This window comes from Heptranchias perlo, chromosome 18 (assembly GCF_035084215.1).
Source record: "Heptranchias perlo isolate sHepPer1 chromosome 18, sHepPer1.hap1, whole genome shotgun sequence".
NCBI classification, from domain to species: Eukaryota; Metazoa; Chordata; class Chondrichthyes; order Hexanchiformes; family Hexanchidae; genus Heptranchias; species Heptranchias perlo.
In genome coordinates, this window is record NC_090342.1 from 20,107,377 (window position 1) to 20,128,964 (window position 21,588).

The following is a 21,588-nucleotide window of genomic DNA, read 5'->3' on the forward strand; positions in this document are numbered from 1 at the left end:
GGATATCTATCGGGTCTACAAACTAACAACCAATCCAGGCAAGTTGTTAGCATGGAATACCAAAGAATTGCTGAAAGTAAGCCTATTTATACACCCAGATGGACAATGTCAGAAAACCTGCTCTGAACCTATCAATTCTGCGATTGTCATGTGATCTTTAAGGGTCATATGCTACTCCACAGGTAGATGGCAATGTCCCACCACATGCGTTCCATTCTCACCGGAATATGGTTATTATTTATGTAGAAGATAACACAATTTTGTGTAGTTATAAACATCACACCTTCCCAGAATAGTAACAGCTGAAACCTGGGCATGTTGTCTCCAAACTATCTATAATTCTTACACAAAACCTTTGATGCTTCTTAAATTGCATTAACCTGACACCTCCTGCTTACTTAGCATTCCCCTGCAGAATCCTAATGATCTAATCTAAGCCAAGTATTACTCTTTATCACACAGAACACATTCACATAATACAAATATATTAATACTGATTTCTGTATTGTTAGGCTATTTGTCCTATTATATAATACACTATCCTAAAACAAGTAAAATTTACTTTTAAAAGGATATTCTACTCTAAGTGCATTTTATGTACAATATCATGATATTTATTTCAATATTTATCTTGGTGTGTATATCAAACTAACAAAAGACAGCCAGAAATTTTACTTTACTATTTATACTGTTAATTGAAATAAAATGAGAGGCACAGGATAAAATATATCAGGAGATCATACTCAATTATTGATAACATTGAATACAAATTGCATAGCATTGGTACTAATTTCAGTCACAGGTTGCCACAAATTTGCTGGATTTCTTACTTAAAGGAAAGAAAACCTGCTCACTCTCGAACAGATTTAAACGTTACGGTTAAACCTTAAAAAGATGCAGATCTAGTGTAAGAAATACGAAAACTTTAACAAAACAAAAGACACTAAATACAAACCTCCACAATGAGTTCTAGCTCTGGGAAACAGAAAGCATGAAATTACTGAAACAAGTTACTCTTTGTTTTCTTTTTTTAACTTTGACCTGTTTATCCTTTGGATTTGACATTTCATGGGGTTACATTACAGCAATCCCGTTCTAATTAAAAATGCCTCTGATTTTCCCAAGATTAAGGCTTTGGAAATGTGCAGGTATCTGTTTCTGAGTGATACAATCCATCCTAGACTGCTTTGAGGTAGGAAAAGGAATTGGTCTGCTCTATGCTATTGCTAGTTATATGCATTCCAAAATTATAACATTGTTGAATGTTTGTACATATTATAAAATCATGCCAAACAATCATTGATGTTTAATTAACTGTAGCAGACCATGAAATCTTAAAGACATAATGAGCAGCACAGTGTGCTAAATCTACCAATTAACTGTGGTAGGACTGAGAGTGTCATTCTCACCAAGGTTATCAGATGGAGAAGAGCAGAGGTACTTTCCTATGTTGAGGGAGGAGATGAGAAATCAGGGAGATAGTGAGTCTGACCCACTTTTGCTCAACCCCTAATTAATAGGTTGTAAAGCAGTACTGGCAGGGACCTGGAAGCACAATGCATGTCTATCCTCTTGGTCAAAGAACAATGCATGATGCTGAGGGCTTGAGGACTTTAAAGTGGGGCAGAAATAACAATAAGGGGAGAGAGTCCTAATCACAGTCACCATTTTTGGGTTTTTACATTGGATATTTTCTGCAGTGGGACCTATCAGAAGGTTTGATAAACACACTGGGACTTATCAGCGGGATGGATAAACACACTGGGACCTATCAGAGGGTTTGATAAACATATTGGGACCTATCAGCAAGATTGTTACACACACTGGGACCTATCAGATGGTTTGATAAACATATTGGGACCTATCAGAGGAATGGATGAACACACTGGAACATATCAGCGAGATTGATACACACACTGGGACCTACTTGAGAGATGGATAAGCAAACTGGGAACTATCGGATGGATTAATAAACAAAGTGGGAGCTATCAGAGGGATTGATAAACACATTAGGACCTATCAGAGGGTTTGATAAATACAGTGGGACCTATTAGAGGAATTGATAAATACAGTGGGACCTATCAGAGGGATTGATAAACAAACTGGGACCTATTGGAGGGATTGATAAACAATCTGGGACCTATTAGAGGGATTGATAAATACAGTGGGACCTATTAGAGAGATTGTTAAACAAACTGGGACCAATTAGAGGGATTGATAAACACTCTGGGACCTATCAGAGGAATGGATAAACAAGCTGGGACCTCTCAGAGGGATGTTTAAACTCACAGGGACCTCTCAGAGGGATTGATAAGCAAACTGGGGCCTATGAGAGATATTGATAAACTGGGATCTATCAGAAAAATGGATAAACACACTGGGATCCATCAAAGAGATTAATAAACATACTAGGACCTATCAGAGGGATTGATAAACCATAAAGGATCATAACAGAGAACCTTTACACCATACACCAGCTACTGGAATATATTATGTGTTGCCACATGAATTTTTCTTTCATTACAGAAGGCAGACTGAACAATCACAGGCTTTGGACCAATAAATCGTTTATTCACATTAAATATACGAATGAATAGTATACCATTTCCACAGTGAGAATATGTATTTCCCTACAGTCTTTGGTATGTGAATATAATAAAACACAAGGCTTTCTCACTAAACTTGGGCCCAGGACAGAAGACCACAGTCACTAGCTTAACCCTTTGAAGCCAAGCTAGCTCAGGCTTTAAAGCTCAGAAAGGCTGCTGGCTGTGAAATTCACACACACTCTGCCTAAGAACTGTCCCATTAAGTCTGTGAGATGAGTCTCTGCCTACTGAACTGTCGTAAACAATTTTACAACACCAAGTTATAGTCCAACAATTTTATTTGAAATTCACAAGCTTTCGGAGGCTTCCTCCTTCCTCAGGTGAATGTGGAAATGAAATCCTCAAACCCTTCGCATTTATAAATCACAGAACAATACCTGGTGATTACAGATAGTCTTTCCAACTGCCCGTTGCCAAGGCAATCACAGTGTGCAGACAGAGAGGTGTTACCTACAGGGCCACCGAATATACAAACAACCAAAAAAAAAAAGAGAGAGAGAGAGGCAGAAACATAGAAACATCCGGAAGGAAGAGAAAGACAGCAAATGACCCGTTATATTAAAAACAGATAACATTTGTTCGCTGGTGGGGTTACGTGTAGCGTGACATGAACCCAAGATCCCGGTTGAGGCCGTCCTCATGGGTGCGGAATTTGGCTATCAATTTCTGCTCGACGATTTTGCGTTGTCGTGTGTCTCGAAGGCCGCCTTGGAGAACGCTTACCCGAAGGTCGGTGGCTGAATGTCCTTGACTGCTGAAGTGTTCCCCGACTGGGAGGGAACCCTCCTGTCTGGCAATTGTTGCGCAGTGTCCGTTCATCCGTTGTCGCAGCGTCTGCATGGTCTCGCCAATGTACCATGCTTTGGGGCATCCTTTCCTGCAATGTATGAGGTAGACAACATTGGCCGAGTCTTGGGAGTATGAACCATGCACCTGGTGGGTGGTGTCCTCTCGTGTGATGGTGGTATCTGTGTTGATGATCTGGCATGTCTTGCAGAGGTTACCGTGGCAGGGTTTTGTGGTGTCGTGGACGCTGTTCTCCTGAAAGCTGGGTAATTTGCTGCGAACGATGGTCTGTTTGAGGTTGGGTGGCTGTTTAAAGGCGAGTAGTGGAGGTGTGGGGATGGCCATAGCAAGGTGTTCGTCGTCATTGATGACATGTTGAAGGCTGCGGAGAACATGGCGTAGTTTCTCCGCTCCGGGGAAGTACTGGACGACGAAGGGTACTCTGTTGGTTGTGTCCCATGTTAGTCTTTTGAGGAGGTCTACGCGATTTTTCGTTGTGGCCTGTCGGAACTGTCGCTCGATGAGTCGAACGTCATATCCCGTTCTTACGAGGGCGTCTTTCAGCGTCTGTAGGTGTCCATCGCGTTCCTCCTTGTCTGAGCAGACCCTGTGTATTCGCAGGGCCTGTCCATAGGGGTTGGCCTCTTTGACGTGGTTAGGGTGGAAGCTGGAAAAGTGGAGCATCGTGAGGTTGTCCGTGGGCTTGCGGGAGAGTGAGGTGCTGAGGTGCCCGTCTTTGATGGAGATTCGTGTGTGTCCAAAAAAGAAACTGATTCTGAGGAGTAGTCCATGGTGAGCTTGATGGTGGGATGGAACTTGTTGATGTTATCGTGTAGTCTCTTTAGTGATTCTTCGCCGTGGGTCCATAGAAAGAAAATGTCGTCAATGTATCTGGTGTATAGTGTTGGTTGGAGGTCCTGTGCAGTGAAGAAGTCCTGCTCGAACTTGTGCATGAAAATGTTGGCGTATTGGGGTGCGAATTTGGTCCCCATGGCTGTTCCGTGTGTTTGGGTAAAGAACTGGTTATCGAAGGTGAAGACATTGTGATCCAGGATGAAACGGTTGAGTTGTAGAATGGCGTCTGGAGATTGGCTGTTGTTGGTGTTGAGTATTGATGCTGTCGCAGCGATGCCGTCATCATGGGGGATACTGGTGTAGAGTGCAGAGACGTCCATCGTGGTGAGAAGTGTTCCTGGTTCAACTGGTCCGTGGGTACTGAGTTTTTGTAGGAAGTCTGTAGTGTGGCGACAGAAGCTGGGGGTTCCCTGTACGATGGGTTTCAGGATGCCCTCGATGTATCCAGAGAGGTTCTCACACAGGGTTCCGTTGCCTGATACGATAGGACGTCCGGGTGTGTTGGCTTTGTGTATCTTTGGGAGGCAGTAGAAGTCTCCCACGCGGGGAGTACGTGGGATGAGAGCGCGTAGGATGCTTTGAAGGTCTGGATCAAAGGTCTTGATCAGTTTGTTGAGCTGGTGGGTATGTTCTTTGGTCGGATCTGCGGGTAACCGTCTGTAGTGTTCCTGGTTGTCCAGTTGTCGGTATGCTTCTTTGCAATAGTCCGTTCTGTTCTGTATGACGATGGCTCCTCCTTTGTCCGCTGGTTTGATGACGATGTTGCGGTTGGTCTTGAGAGCGTTGATGGCATTGCGTTGTGCTCGGGTGACATTCTGGACTGTCTTCTGAGTGCGGCTGATGAATCTGATGGAACTGTCAACCACAGAGAGTTCCAGCCAATGACGAGCCTGCTCCTTTCTCCATAGGACTCACAAGTAGCTGACTCACAGTTACTGCTCTTTGATGTGTGACTGGGAGAACTCTAAGAATCCAACTGGTACTCCCCCTGCCCCCGCTCCAAACGCTATGCATATTGAAATAAATGATACCTTAGACAACCAGTGTTGGAGAATTACTCCTGTGGGACAAGGGAACCGTCTCTAACAATACTATGAGATGTTTGGGGTATAAATAATGGCCCCTTACGATGATGTTTAACTATTTAACACTTTAAATCATCATTGCGAGAGCATAAACAAACATACAACTTGAGGAAGATTTACTAGACAAACAGATTGGTTCAGACTGATGGCTTCAACTCAAGCAAAAGTCAATTATGCCACAGACTTAATCACTTCTGAATAATTAACTCCCTTTTATTATTCTGACTAATGAACAATGTTAAACTAATGTTCAGATTATCTGACAGATATGCATTTTCAACATGCAACATGGCTACCTATGAGCACGGTTTTCAAGGACCCTCCCAACCCCACAAAAAATATTATGTAATAACTTCAAACATATACTTTCATATAAGCAGGCAAATCACCAACAGCATTGCTCAAGGTAAGTCTGAGGATGGGATGGCAGATTTTGCAAGGCCCCGTGCCAGCGGTGGAGTCTCAAATGCAGCCTGCTCATACATGAAAATTGCAGATGCACTGCCCGCAATTTTTATCCACTGATTTCAATTAATTTAAATTTACAGGCAGCACACCTGCAATTTTAGAATATGCGTTGGCTGAGAGTTAGGCCCCACCAGCAACGAGGCTTCATGGAATTATTCCTATTCTGGTTTATAATGATGGAAATATTACACCATATAACATATGGGTCATTTTAACTGTTATCGCCAGGCAAAAAGCTGGTGATAGCGAATCAACTGCCTCTTTTACACCTCGACGAAAATCGGGTTCTAAACCTCTCAAGATTTTCTTCGAGGTGTAAATGAGACAGCTGATTTGCTATCACCTGTTTTTTGCTCGGCGATAAAAGTTAAAATCGCCTCCAAGTGTACTACTCCATTAAGATGGAATTGTGTGTAACTGGCCTGCCCCTTTAAGGCCACAAGGTTTAACAGGCTTTATTTTCTTTTTTGTACTTTTGTCAAAGATTTTTCAGTTGAAGTGTGTCAGATGCACATTAGGCACAAGTCTATATGTAGATCTAGCCGTCCATCAAACCCTCCACCCAAACTAATCTCCACCCACAAAACTGGCCACGCCTCCAACTCTCAAATGCAAATATCCTCCAGTTGCGTTTGTTGGGAGGGTCTCTTCACATTGCAACCAAATTTTCAAGTGTAGCAGGAAAGAAAGTCAGTCTTCTGGTGTTTTATTAAAATTTTTTGAGCTTTTTTAATAATTTATCCTCATTGAGACCTGCTCTGTACTTTGTTTCTTTGAATGGATTTTTATGCATAAGTATAAGTCATATTAAAAATTGAAAAGCTTCCCCAATTGCAGGTTCCTAAACATGTGGTGCTGATGTGCATGAATGATAGTTAAATGAGTTGAAACTTAGGGCTCGAATTTAGCAGGCCTGCGGGTTCCCAGCGGGTGGTCCTCCGGGAGCGTCGAAAACGCGAACGGCGAAATTAGTGGGTTGCCCACGCGATCGTAGCAGGCAATCCACTAATAGGAATCAATTACCTGCTCCTCCGGGGTCCACGGCGCTGGCCTGCGCGTCGGGCGGGCTGCGCATGCGCAGTACGATCTGTCAGCTGGAGGCTCTCTAGTTAAAGGGGCAGTCCTCCACTGACAGATGCTGCAACCAATGGGACAAATTGCAGCATGGAGCAGCCCAGGGGGAAGGCTGCTCCCAGTTTAATGATGCCTCACCCCAGGTATCATCAGATGGGGTGAGGAGGAGGGGGAGGACACAGATCTTCCCCCCGGCGGGCGGGAGGAAGCGGCCTGCCTCTGCCACCAAGAAGGCCTGGCTCGAGGTGGCAGAGGGGGTCACCTGCGCCACCAACATATCGCCCACCTGCATACAGTGCAGGAGGCGCTGCAATGACCGCAGTAGGTCAGCCACAGTGAGAACACGAAGTCTTTCCCCTACACTCCGTCTGCCACAACACTGCCCCCACCCCAAATCTCCTTCGGCACCGCCAACACTATTCTGTCACATCACCCTTCATGCCCACTCACACCCCATCCTCATCTTACCTCCACCTACTCACCTCGCCAGTACTCATCCTGCCACTAACACGCGACCCAATCCTCATACAATCTCATGGCTCCATCCCATACTCACCCTCTCGTGCATCTCCCTCACGGCCAGCCTCACTCAACCTGCCACCACCTGTGCTGCAGCCACAGGGCATGCATCACATATGTGCAGTAGGCAGGGTAAGGCAAACGTCTCGTCAGCATGAAGGGGGTGCACAAGGGTGTCTGAGGGTTTGTCATGGGTGTTACCCATATTGAATTTCAGAGCCACAAACAGCACACATTATATTGACACCACCACTGCCATGTCTCCGCGAATCCTGTCCATTGTGTCCAATAATGCCCGCTCCTGGGTATCACTATGAGGACCCACCACTGATGCCACCCATCGTGTTACTGCAGAGTAGGTGCAGGTGTATTTGCAGGGCTCGTCCGCGCAGACAACTGAGAGACATCGGCGGTGTTGCCGGCTGCACCCTGGAAGGATGCGGAGGAGAAGGTGTGGAGGACAGTGGTGACTTTGCCAGCGACAGGTAAGCAGTTGGTGCTGGGGCCAGCCAGGAGCAGCTCAGCATGAAAGAGGCTGCAGATCTCCACGACTACATGTCGAGCGAATCTGCGCCTCCCTGTGCACTGCTGCTTGGAGAGGTCCGGGGAGCTGCGCCTCGGTCTGTGGACCCTGTGGCGAGGGTAGTGCCCTCTGCGACGCGTCTCTCTCTGCGGTAGCCCTCCCTCCTGCTGTGCAGGTGGGTGTGCCGCAGCACCGTGTTGGGGGGCCCCACCTCTCCGAGGCGGACGGCGTGGACTGCGAGGCTGCTGGGGCTGGTCATCCTGTTCGTCCTCCGACGATGTCAACGCACCACCCATCTGGCAGGTGTTGGTGTGAGGGGTTGTGCAGGGTAGGTGGGTGGGTCCTCGGACTGGGGCTGCGGTTTCGTGTCGGTCTGTCCTCTGGCTTGGCGGGGGTTGGTGGAGGGCAGGGGTTGCCCTATGTGACGCGGTGGCCTCCTGCATGGGTGAGGGCTCTCCCCCGTGGAGCGCACCTTGGCACCTGCCACAGGCTGCTGGCTGCAACACGCCTGGTTTGAAGGGTCCTGTTTCCCCCAGTGTGGGAAACTGACTGCTTTGACCGTAAAATCCCACACTTCCTCTTTTGACAGCTGCTTCAGCTCATTAACTGACCACAACGAGCAAGGTAAGTACTCTCAAGTGGAACCCCGCTGGCTTTAATTGCCTGCGGGATTCCCACCAGCGGGGCTTGCGCGCGCAGCCCCGCACGTCAGCGCGGTACCCGGAAGTGGCCGGGATTTCGTCCGAATCCGGTCACGTGATCGGAGATCGGGATTTTCGGGGCCCCCCCGCTGGAAACCCGCAGGTAACCCGACCCTAAAATCGAGCCCTTAAATTTTCATTCTTAAAGAAGACATATAGGGTTTGGGTTCTGCACTTTATTTGGGCCCCAATTGTTTACACTGATTTACACCCATTTTAAGTTCGGGCATATTCTAGTGAGATTGGGTAGATACTTGGACGTAACTTGACATCGACAAAATGGGCATGACATCGGGTGCATCTTCGGGTCTAACGTCCAAGTTGCACCCACGGAGGAAACTCTGGGCCCTCATTATTAACACCCAGCTCTAATTAAATTCAGTGAGAAACATACTGGTTGTGAACCTATATCTAAAGCAACATGGGGCTGAATAATTGTTCTCTCTGGGTGTCCATGCATTTGTATTTAGAAATGACATTTCTGACCATAAGGATTCATTTTGGGGATGATATATTAGTGAAAAAATGTTTGCTTTGAATTTCCAAAAAAAAATCTAAGGATCATAAAATAAAGCAATAAAATGTAGATCAGGTACTTAAACTAATTGATTAAAGTAATACTAAACTTGAAGCAATGGTATGAAACTTTCTTAAAGCTACAATTCTAAATGACCTTTGCTGATTAGGAGAAATAAATTATAACTTTCTATGTATTGTATCAAATTACAAATAACAGTAAAATACATGACTGCATAAATATATTTATGTTGGCTAAGGGCATTCAGTTTGAAAGCAATTTTTAAAAAAATGATTGCAATTGCAATGAATGACGTGCTTCTTGCTTATCACTAATAATCTGGAAGGTAAATAGGCAAATGACTCAAAGCAGCTAGGAAAGGAGATTTGTGTACACTATCCTTTCATCTCTGGGACCTGGCTTTGAATCCTGCTCAGACTAATGGGATGATACAGACCTCTCTATCGGTTATAAGAGTCCAATCTCAACCCAGTTCTTGGCCATTTCTTTTCCTTCTTTAATATGTGGTATGAATACTGCAGTAAAATTCATTATATTTTCATTTGTAGTGATATCTCCAACTAACCTAAAAAATCTGTTTTAAGAACCCATTTAGGTATCCCCATGGTAAACAATATGGTGAAGCGTTAGATATATGCTTTCTGGTTTCTGAAAATGAATGATCTCATTCCAATATTGCACTAAATTCACATTGTTCATTTCAATCAATTAACTGCTGTGGTGATAGATGAAGTCTCTGGCACATTTGGCCTGGTTCCACGTGCTGTTTATGCTCTCTAACTGAACCAGGATCAGTGTCTGCCAGCCTTGATCTCTTTTACTGAAAGCTCACCTGCAGGCTTCTTCCATAAGTAATACTGTGCACATTTTGGTAATAGTTGTGTACAAAACATATGGGAACTTTTATAAAAGAACAGTCCAATGCTGCAGTATGTTTTCACTAATATGCTGTGTTTACAGAGTAGTATGATACTTGAGGTTCCCAAGTTTGGCTGTGCAATAAAGGGGGATGCAGAGTGGATGCCTCTTGGGAGGGAGTAAAACTCAGAGGAGGATTTGCTCCAGACTTCTCTGTCACATCTCCTAGCAACTAGCTCAAGAGTAGAATTGGCAAGTGTTTAGGAGCAGTCGCCTGCCCACTCTCTCAGTCAAGGAGTAGTGCACAGAACAGAAAGACCTAAAGAGGATCTGAATGTAAAATATTCTATGACATTGTAAACTTGTGTAAACATTGTTCTATATTGATAATTGTACCAGATTTTTATCCACAGCACTTGAGCTATACTTTATGAATATCAAGAATAATTTAAGCTAATTCAAATTGCATCATTTCTCCCCCAGCCCCAACAGAAAATAATGTTAACTCTGGCAGATATTTAGTTTGAAACAATGGTATAAAGTACAGAATCAACTATTCTGTATTATAATTATACTTACATCATTTGGGGAGTTTACTTTTTTATTAAATTCACCTTTAGGGAGAGAAATAAGGTATTGCATTCTTTGCTTAGGTAGGTAATTTAGTAATTTGGAGCATTCCAGAATCAATGAAGCAGTTCAATAAGGTTAGGTTTACAGACCACTTAATGTGACCACATTATATGCAAGACTCAAAAACAAAGATCTCTTTCAGTGAATACTACTGAATGTAATGGAGTTCAACTAGCTTCATCATTGAGCATACAGACTACACAATAGTATAGAACAGATCATGGTGTTTTTAGGCCAAAAACTTCTACCAATTTTCTTACTAATAATGGTTGACTTTCTCTTAAAATTAAAAAATGAAAGGTACAACTAAAACCCAAAAAACTTTAATTGCTATATCATCCTGTCAATTAGCAAACTTGCAATTCCATTTTTGGGAGTAGTGATTTTATCATGCATTCTTAGGCCATATGCCAACATAATTTTTAAAACCACTGACAAAAGCAAATACTTTGAACTGTTGGCTGAGAAATTAACTACAAATGCAATGACAGACTTTATATAAAATGATGAAATTTAATTTGCCATACTGTTGAAAGACAAATTTCAACTTTAATTCTTAATTTGTTTCTGCTAATTCAGGGTAAATGACAGAAGAACAGTTTAATTTTATTAAAGTTCCATGGCTAATTTAATGTGTAGTGAATTAAACCAATACAAATATTATTTCCAATAGGACATAACAAATATTCTTATTAGTGCTTTAAAAAGAGAGCAGAATTGTGCATTACATCTAAAGCTTCAGAAAAACCTGTAGAAATGTGAGAAACTGAAGCTTTTCATTAACAGATCTGCTGTGATACAATATAATGCACAAATCTGACCTGTCAGTCCCATCTCTTCTCCTGATGAGTAACCAAAGGTTATTAAAAGTGGCTTAAGTAACTCCACAAATGTGAACTACCTCCCAGTGACTCAGCAGGTGGTTACAATGCCTGCACACCTGCAGTGATCCTGTATATAATTACACCTGCAGCCAGGGGCAAGTCTGCCACATCGTTATGTCTCTTTTTTTCTTTAAAGCAACCAGAACCTCATCACTTCATTTTGCTCTCGCTTCCCAGCAGGGAAAGCACTTTAATGGACCCGAGTTGTGAAAACTGAATTATCTTCAATAAATAATTTCAAATTAAGTTATCAGTATTTGCAAGTTTAAACTGAATGTGGAAAGTGAGTATGCAACCACTTTATTTCAATATACAACACCATGCACATGTGTTTTGAAATTCATCTGCCATGGTTCTGTCCACTTGAAAATTTTACCCAAGTCCTTCTATAGCTCTTCTGCTTCATCAGACTCAACTGCCTCCCTCCCATCTTAGTATCATGCACAACTTTCATTGCATTTCTGATTCAGGGCATTTATGTAGATTAGAAACAGAAGTGGCCCCAGGACCAATCCCTGGGGTATCTCTTCAGTCTGACATCACTGCCCTAACTAGTACCTACTGCTTTCTTTCTTTTCATGATTTGGAGATGCCGGTGATGGACTGGGGTGGACAAATGTAAGGAATCTTACAACACCAGGTTATAGTCCAACAGTTTTCCAATTGTCAAAAACTGTTGGACTATAACCTGGTGTTGTAAGATTCTTTCTTTTCAGACATCAATTTCTTATTTGCCTCCAAGTTTAACCTAGGATACTTGCCTTAAGCTTGAGTAGCAGCTTTTTGTGCAGAACTTTATCAAAGGCTTTCTGGAAGTCCAGGTACATTACATTAAGGAAATTTCCAACATTCATTTGGGATGTCACTTCCTCAAAAATAAACTCTAGGAGTCCCTAGTCTGTCATTACCCTTGCATATGTATATACTGTCTGTCCTTGGGATTTGTTGGTTTTGAGTCCTTTCAGCCCACCTAGGACCTTCAGACAAGTGATATAAAAGTCAGTGGCTTGGAAATTCCTGGGGCCCTGCTTCACTGGTGGAACAGAACCCTTACCTGTTATACGCCGGAAATCCCATTCAAAATTCCAGAGACAGGGTCATTTGCATAGGGAGGGTGAAGCCCCGGTGCCTGCAAGATCACTCCAACCTCAGTTCCCAAGGCAGAGTGGAGCCCTCCGGAGGCCAAATGGGCACAATAATGTTTTTAAAATTTTTCTGCTCCAATTGGAGCCAATTTGACAAGAGAACATAATTGATCCCCATTACCTTACTCTAGTAAAGGTCTTTCGAAGGCCTCAAAGGGACGTATGCCAGATCTCCACTGGCATGAGTTCCACTGAAGTCTTTCAAGCCAGGCGAAGCCTGGGAACTCCCCTGACACACATCCTTGACGTGGGGGAGGGGTTGGGTGGAAGATCTGCCAATGGGACCCCCAACCAGAATTTCAAGGTCCAGCAGAGCTGCGATCTGGCCCATTTCCCGCCCACTCCCTATGCCTAACTGCTAGTTACGCCCTCTCCAACCCTAGAATTTTGGGGTCATTAAGTTTAGTGGAATCTCTTATGATTGGTGGCATGCTGCTAGTGACTTTTCTAGTGCCTGCTTTCACAAAATTAACATTCAGTTTCAATCCTGTTTGCATCCTTAACCGCAGAATGATAAAGTTTAACATGATCTGGAAGTCAGAAATACCTTAAGACCAGGCACCAGTTATATAACTTTAAAAGGCTAAATTCAATTAAATGAGGGAAACAACTAAAGCAAAAATACTGGCAGAGTTTGTTCAACATTATGTCAATAGAGGATAAGTGGAACACCTTTAAAGGAACAGAGGGTGAATTTCCCTGGAGGTTCTCCGATTCAACTGTCTTGTTCGTCTAGAAGATTTGCAGAAGCCCAAGAAAAACACCATGAAGGGTGCTTGTGCTGCTTTTCCAGTGTTTCCACCAAAGTTACGATGGACGAGTAGGAGAACCCTCACGGAAATTCACCGCCAGCAGGCTGAACATGCAGGATAAATACATACTGAAAACCAATAAGCTCAGACTAACCAAATGTGACCCAAAATTAATTACCAAAAAGTACTGAAAGTGGTAGAAAGAGGAAAAATGTCCTCTACAAATCCTGCAGAGGAAATGTGAAACGGTTCACTTGGATAAATATAAAAACATGCAGAACCAAGTTAAAAGTATGACCAGTGGGCAAAGACCTAGAAAAAAGCACAGCAGCAGAGGCTAAGCATAACAGTAAAACTATTCTTTCAGTACTATAACAGTAAGAGGGCAATCAGAGAAAAAGTGAAAACCATAAAAGGATGCAAACAGAATCAAAACTATGAATGAGCACATGACAGTTAATATTCTGAATGAGTATTCACAAGGGAAGATATGAGTAACATTCCCTCCCCAAACAGAAATAACCTAAGTAAAATTAACAACTTTGATATAAATAAGATAGAAGTCCTAGAGAGGCTAAAAGTGCACAAAACAAACACATCATTGGGGATAGATGGTATTTATTCCAAACTACAGAAAGTGACTCAGGAGATTTGTAAGGAACTACAAGTTGATTGGAAGCAGGCCAATGCTGTGACCATATTCAAAAAGGTGGATATAAAAAATGGTCCAGAAATGGCTTTCTAATTGTAGAATCAAATAACTTACGGTGCCCTTTACACGAACTAGCACTCACAGCTGATTCCCTAGCATCCATGGACGCTCATTATTCATAGGCAGAAACATTATTCACATTGTTTCATTACCAACGTCAGGAAGTGACATGTAGAACATTCAGTGCCTCATTTAAATATTTTAATGAAGGCCCCATTCATTTCAGGTGGGTTCTTTCCTGTTTTGTTTTCCCTGCCCCCAAAAATGTACATGATGTGCATGGGTGGAGATTTGGTGTTACAAATCTCTACCCAATTTTCCATTTAGGTTTGTCAGATTTATGCCAATGAATCAAACAAACTCAATCAGAAATTCTGGGCTCTTGTGTCTATGAGTCAGCTATATCTTAGATAAGCTTTGATGAGTTCTTCTTCACCCAGAGAGTGATCAACACTTGGCATGGAATTCCTGGTAGAGTGATGGAGGAGAAAACCTTGAATGGATTTAAGGAAACACTGGATGCTGCAATGGGCGAACTGTAAGGTGCTTCTGGACAGATAAACTAAGTTAAGCCAAATGGTCTCCCTCATCCGTAATTATCTTGTGATCTTAAAAGATCTCAATTCTACTTTGATAATCCTATTGCTATGTAATACTGGAAGAAGTTCTTACTGTCGCATTTGGCTTCAACAGCCATGCTCATTTTTACTAGCCTTTTGCTCCTCTAAGCAGCTTTTAAACATTTTTTGGACATTTCTGTACTCTACCCATCAGTCTCTTTCACTCTCTTTCTATGGGCTTCCTTGAGTTTTTTTCCAGTACTTATTTTAATTTGTATTGTCTTGTTAATCCAATTAGGATCATATTTTGCTTAGTCTGCATTCATCGTCCTTGAATACATACGTACTTAACTTGCATGTGCAATAATATGTCCTTAGTGCATTTGTCCTCCATTCAGATTTTCTTGAGTACTACCTCACCAGTCGAGCTGATGTCCCTTGTATACAACTTGATTTTAGCTACACAAAGCAGCATTTGTTAAGAATCTTCGCTAATTCGACTGCCATAGTACACCATATCTTGTTAGTTTCCATCAAATTGCTGTGTACTTTTTTTATATACTGTTTTCATCCACAGTATGAAGCATGAATAAAAAATATTGCAGTTGATGGGAATTAAGGCAGAAGTTTTTAGAATAAAGCAACATTCATGGGGAGCATAAATCCTGTAAAATAATCCCACATTCAAAAAAATCACAGAATTCTAGAGAACATACCTACGCCCTATTTATCGCACTCTTTCATTTCGTTTTTGTTAGTTTCTTGGCACAGCTGCAACTCAGACACTGTAATTTTATCTCTTGAAACCCAGATTTGCATTTGAATCTAGCCAAGAAAAGAAAAATTGTGTTCTCTGATGGCGTATAAGAGTACTAAATAAATTCTTCAAATTTGGTTCTTAACTGATCTGATGGGCTCAGAATTTGAAGTAGACATTAAAAAAATTTACAGTGGAAAGCCTCTGAGGTTACAATGTTTGACAGTCAAAAATTTGAAAATTAAATTAAGTGCAGTGATTAATATGGAAATTAATTAAAACAATGCAATGTGACAAATATACTAACAAAAATAAGTAAATTAGTGAAGCAGGGACACTTTAAAACAATGTCTGATGGTTATTTAAATACGTTCATATACAAAAGATATTTTGCAATGTTCTCAGAAGTAATTTCCCATTTCATGCTGACAGGGTTTTTTCAAGATTCGGTTTCATGCTTAAATTAAATCTGCCAAGCTGGTCTTTCCTACCAGAACAAGTTAAAGAAAGGTACTCTCAAGTCAGAACTAAATACTTCTGTGTATCTTCATAATTCTTTAAAAATCTACTTCAAACATTACACTCCATAATCAAAGCTCTGCTGATATATATCTGACTCTTAGACGCTAGAGTTTGTTTGATCCACAGGCGTAAATCTGGCAAACTAGATTTGAAAATCTGGGCTGAGATCGGTAACACCGAATCTCCACCCACTGCACATCACATACGAATGCTGAATGAATAATGAATAATGGACATCCAGGGATGCTAAGGAATCAGCTGTGAATGTTAGGTCATAGAAAGGGCACAGTAAGTAATTTGATTCTGCAATTAGAAAACCATTTCTGGACCATTTTTCTTTTCCTGTTTTTTTCCTGCAGGCACTTACGTTCTCCTGAACCTTTGTGCCAATTGTGCAAAGAAAAAATTCTGCCCCCACTACTAGTGAGAATCTCTTTATCAGAGGTATTTGGAGAAAGAAGAGGAGGACCAAAGGAGGGATGCCTGGCAAGTTAGGCTGTATGAGAGGTGCATTGCATTGCTGATTGCTGAAGGCCTCGGCTACAGGTGCCAGTGGCTGAAGAGCAATATAAAAGTTGTTGGTGCCATTCAAATAACTTGACCAAACTCTCATAAATGTTTAGACAACAGTACAGGATGGTGTGATCAACATAAACTTTACTGAAGATAATTCAAAGGATTTTACTTTAATTAAGAAACATAATGCACCCAAAAATAGAGAACCAGTCTCCAGCTGGAGGGAAAACATACAATCTATTCAAACTCTGAAATAATCCTCATGAAGAAGTCTGAGGAACCTGATAACCCTTTCATTAGAGCCAATGTTCCTCAGTTTGCTCAACAGTAATGTTTACTTCAAAATGACAAAGGCATGAAAAACAGCACAAATGACCACTTTGGAACTTGGAAATCTAAGTTTCAGCTCATTATCCCAGTTTATAAATGGTTAGCAATGCTGTTCTTTCTCATGTAATTTCCAGGTTGTCCAATTATCATTAGCATCATGCTGTAAGACAAGATCATTTGCAAAGATAAACTTCAGCTTTACCACTCAAACAAATTTGGTAAACTTTTCCTTCACTTTTTCTACTGTTCCAACATGAAATTAAATTTCACATTACATATTTTAGCTGTAGAAACACTTATAGGTATAATTAAGGAAAAACAGCACAATCTATTGGTGAAAAAAATGACAAACCAGAGGCATGGATTGGGCAATGCAATGATATACAGATAGTTTTGTATTTTGGCTAAAAGAATTACACCTTTTGCTCACTCACTTGCACGCTGTCCTTCTCTTGTTTTGATAAACCTACATCTCACTATATTTGATAATCTTACATCTAATTGCATCTCATGCTAGACTAGAAGCATTGTTAAATGGATTACTCCTATGTAAATATATAGGTGCGCCGATAAGATAATGAAAAGTGAAAATCACTTTCATCGATAGCTAACCTCCACTGTAGACAGGAAGTTCATGTGGATGATATGGCCCTAACTGAAAACCCCTATGAATCAATACCAGTAAACATTATTCCCAGCTACTCTCCAATGTGGAAATACATTGCTTTCTCAAATAGTGTACCTTGAAAACTATTGCAAACACTGGGAATAACTAAGAATAAAATCAGTGCTGTCTGGGTAACTAATTTAAAGGAAATATTTTACTGCAAGGTTTATTAGTCGAAGTTGTAGTATTTAAGTTAATACCTGCCTGTGCTATATCATCACTGTAATCTTTTAAGCGTCCAAATACAAAGATCCAAAACTGAAATGCCAGGAGCTAAATTCAATACCAGAAACCAAACTCAAATATATTCGTTACTAATTTTTCAATATAAGATGATACTATATACACAGAAGAGGAAAGTCATTCTAGCTCATTCATCCAAAATGAACCTTTGCATTCCCTTTCATCGCAATCAGTTGTTTCTTAAATGATTCTGGGTTTTTGCCTCTACTGTCCTACCTAGATGTCCATTCCACAGGTTGATTAATCTTTCATGGAATCATAGAATCATAGAATGGTTACAGCACAGAAGGAGGCCATTCGGCCCACCAAGAATTTGCCGGCTCTTTGTAAGAGCAATCCAGTTAGTCCAATTCCCCTGCTCTTTCCCCGTTTTTTCCATTCAAATTTTTATTCAATTCCTTTTTGAAAGCCACGATTGAATCTGCTTCCACCACCCTTTGAGGCACCACATTCCAGATCATAACTACTCGCTGTGTAAAAAAAATATTCCTCATGTCGCTTTTGGTTCTTTTGCCAATCACCTTAAATCTGTGTCCTCTGGTTCTTGACCCTTCCATCATTGGGAACAGTTTCTCTTTATTTACTTCATTTAAACCCTTCATGATTTTTAACACTTCTATCATATCTCCTCTCAAGCTTCTCTGCTCTAAGAAGAACAACAGCAGCTTCTCCACTCAATCCACATAACTGAAGTCCCTCATCTCTGGAACCATCCTAATAAATCTTTTCTGCACCCCCTCTCAGACCTTCACATCCTTCCTAAAGTGTGGTGCCCAGATTGGACACAATAATTCAGTTGTGGCCAAACCAGTGTTTTATAAAGGTTCAACATAACTTCCTTGCTTTTGTACTCTATGCCTCTATTTATAAAGCCCAGGATCCCATATGCTTTTTTAACTGCTTTCTCAACCTGTTCTGCCACCTTCAAAAATTTGTGCACATATACCCCCAGGTCTCTCTGTTCCTACAACACTTTTAGAATTGAACCTTTTAGATAATATTGCCTCTCCTTGTTCTTCCTGCCAAAATGTATCTCTTAGCACTTCTCTGCATTAAATTTCATCTGCCACATGTCCGCCTATTCCACCAGCCTGTCTATGTCCTTTTGAAGTCTATCACTATCCTCCTCACTGTTTACTACACTTCCAAGTTTTGTGTCATCTGCAGATTTTGAAATTTTGCCCACCCAAGCCCAAGTCATTAATGTATATCAAAAAAAGCAGTGATCCTAGTTCCGACCCCTGGGGACACCACAGTATACCTTTCTCCAGTCTGAAAAACAACTGTTCACCACTACTCTCTGTTTCCTCTCACTTAGCCAATTTCGCAGCCACTGCCCCTTTTATTCCATGAGCTTCAATTTTGCTGACAAGCCTATTATGTGGCACTTTATCAAACACCTTTTGAAAGTCCATATACACAACATCAACCCCATTGCCCTCATCAACCCTCTCTGTTACCTTATCAAAAAACTCAATCAAGTTAGTTAAAAATGATTTGCCTTTAACAAGTCTGTGCTAGCTTTCCTTTATTAAGCCACACTTGTCCAAGTGACTATTAATTTTGTCCCGGACTATTGTTTCTAAACTTCTAAACTTTGACTGAGAACTTCCCAACAAAAGTCATAAATTTGCTTTTCACTGGTTTGGACCTGTGTCCTACTGTCACAGTTTAATTTGAAGCAGTGATCCATATTTTACTTTTTATACCATTCAATGTGAACAGTATAGAAAAAGTACTAGCTTATTTGCCATTACAACGTCCCCTCTCAGTCACCTCCTTTCAATGCTGAAAATGTTAAGCTACACCATCCTTTCCCTATAATTTAACCCTTTCTCCAGGGATCAGTCGTATGGCTCTTCACTCCACTGCCTCCAGGGCTTGAATGTCTCCAGAACTGAACACAGTATTCAAGGTGTGAGCTGACAAGAGTACCTGATGTTTAATACAGGTCTGAATTTAAAATTCCTTACCTTCACTAAATATACTTGACAGTCACTGACATAATCATACTCCAGTCCATCAAAGCTACGATAATGACGATCGCTGTAGATGGTGCACACTGCAGGACATGGGTGGTACGTGCAGTTAAAAACACCTCGCTGACATAAACTAAGGAAGTAAAGAATCATTAAATTCAGTGTAAAAGGTGCAGCACCAGGCTACATTGAAAATTCTTCCGGTTAACAAAAGAACAGATAGAATTAAGAGAACTATTAAACCTTGAATGATCATTTGCAACATACGCAACAATCAGAAACTCAGCCATGCAACTTACCAGAGAAAAAAGATAACATTTTTATATGGTCATTAATTGGACTGGCCAATGGCACACCAACAGCATTTATAGGGCTATACAAGGAAGGAATCACAGTTACACTGATAGAGAGACAGGAGCAGTTCCATCACTTGTTATTGATTACATTTAACCAGAGAAACTTTGTGAATATTTAAAATTGGTACTTTACATAATGTTAGTGATAAAGCTATTATAACGACAATTTTACCACAAATAAGCAGAATCTTAGCAAAATAGCACCAATAAATAACCTGGTTTGATTTTTTTTAAAAGCAGATTTGCACATACCAAGTGTAACAGGCTGTAGAAACCACTTCTCCTGGTAAATATTCCTGACCTTTCCAACTGCATGGACAATTTTCAGGCAAAAAGCAGTCCCTACCATGTTTAATCAACCTAAAGCACCATGGAAAAAAAGTAAAAGTGATAACATTCGATTCTATACGTACCTTATGAAGTTGGGAGGTAAAATAATAATATTCTAAAACAGTCAGTATTACACATAGGGGTGAATTTCCTCGGAGTGTCTTTTGCTCCGCTGCTGGAACTTCTGGCCGGAAACTCCTTTTATGCATGTAAACAGGATTTCCGCTGAACTTCCACCGAAGTTATGGCAGTGATGTGGGAGAAGCTCTGAGGAAATTCACCCGAGTAATTTTGGTACATTTGCACAATTACTCTAGAATGCAGAGCCTTTTGTAGATGGTTGTTAACAACCATTATTTTCTATATTTGAAATTCCTTTAAATCGTGTCAGAATTCTCGGCCATGTCTATACTTGCAATAGACAACCCAAGAGGATTTCATAAACACTTTCAGAATGTTTTCACAATCATTTTCACTGGTAGCAGTGGTCAGGTGATGTGACACTATAATAAGATCAATTATGTTAACATATAGAGGAAGCTTAATTGCAATAATTAAAATTTTTCTGCTAAAGAAGTAGATAATGGTTGCCATAGAATGCTACGGTCCTTCACCATGGAATTCTACTGAATTTGTTTTTTGTATGGTTTAACTCTATATAACTTTTGATTGTAATAAAAAGGTGGTTATTTATAGTTATAATGAACATTTTTGGATCTCCAGAGATTATTTATTAGTTCTTTGAGATTTTCTAATATCAACGCAATAATGTCTCTGTTGCATTATTTTTCTGGTTCACAACAACCTAACACAAATTGTCACCTTAGTTGTTCTGATTATTTGTAATTGTAATGATCAATAAGAACTTGCATTTATATCAGAACTTTAACATAGAAAAATGCCCCAAAGTACTTCGAGCCAAAGAAGGAGATATTAGGAGGGGTAACCAAAAGCTTGGTCAAAGAGGTGGGTATTAAGGAGGTCTTATAGGAGGAGAAGGAGGTGAAGAGGTGAAGGGGTTTAGAGAGGGAATTTCAGACCATGAAGCCTAGGCGGTTGAAGGCACCACTGTCAATGATGGGGCAAAGAGAGACGGGAGGCCAGAGTCAGAGGAACAGAAAGTTTGGAGGGAAATTGTTGGACTGGAGGAGGTTACAGAGATAAGATGGGGCAAGGCCATGAAGAG

At 41.1% G+C, this 21,588-nt stretch overlaps 1 protein-coding gene across 1 annotated transcript in view; it reads right to left on the reverse strand.

The window, feature by feature from the left end:
• The window catches only part of otogl (otogelin-like), a 175,064-nt gene that overhangs the window by 109,728 nt on the left and 43,748 nt on the right, over positions 1-21,588 (reverse strand). The window contains exons 24-25 of the mRNA XM_068000003.1: positions 20,325-20,432; positions 19,711-19,849 (exon numbers count right to left, since the gene is read on the reverse strand). Of these exons, the coding sequence (XP_067856104.1) occupies positions 19,711-19,849; positions 20,325-20,432 (247 nt within the window). The remainder of the gene's footprint in view (positions 1-19,710; positions 19,850-20,324; positions 20,433-21,588) is intronic.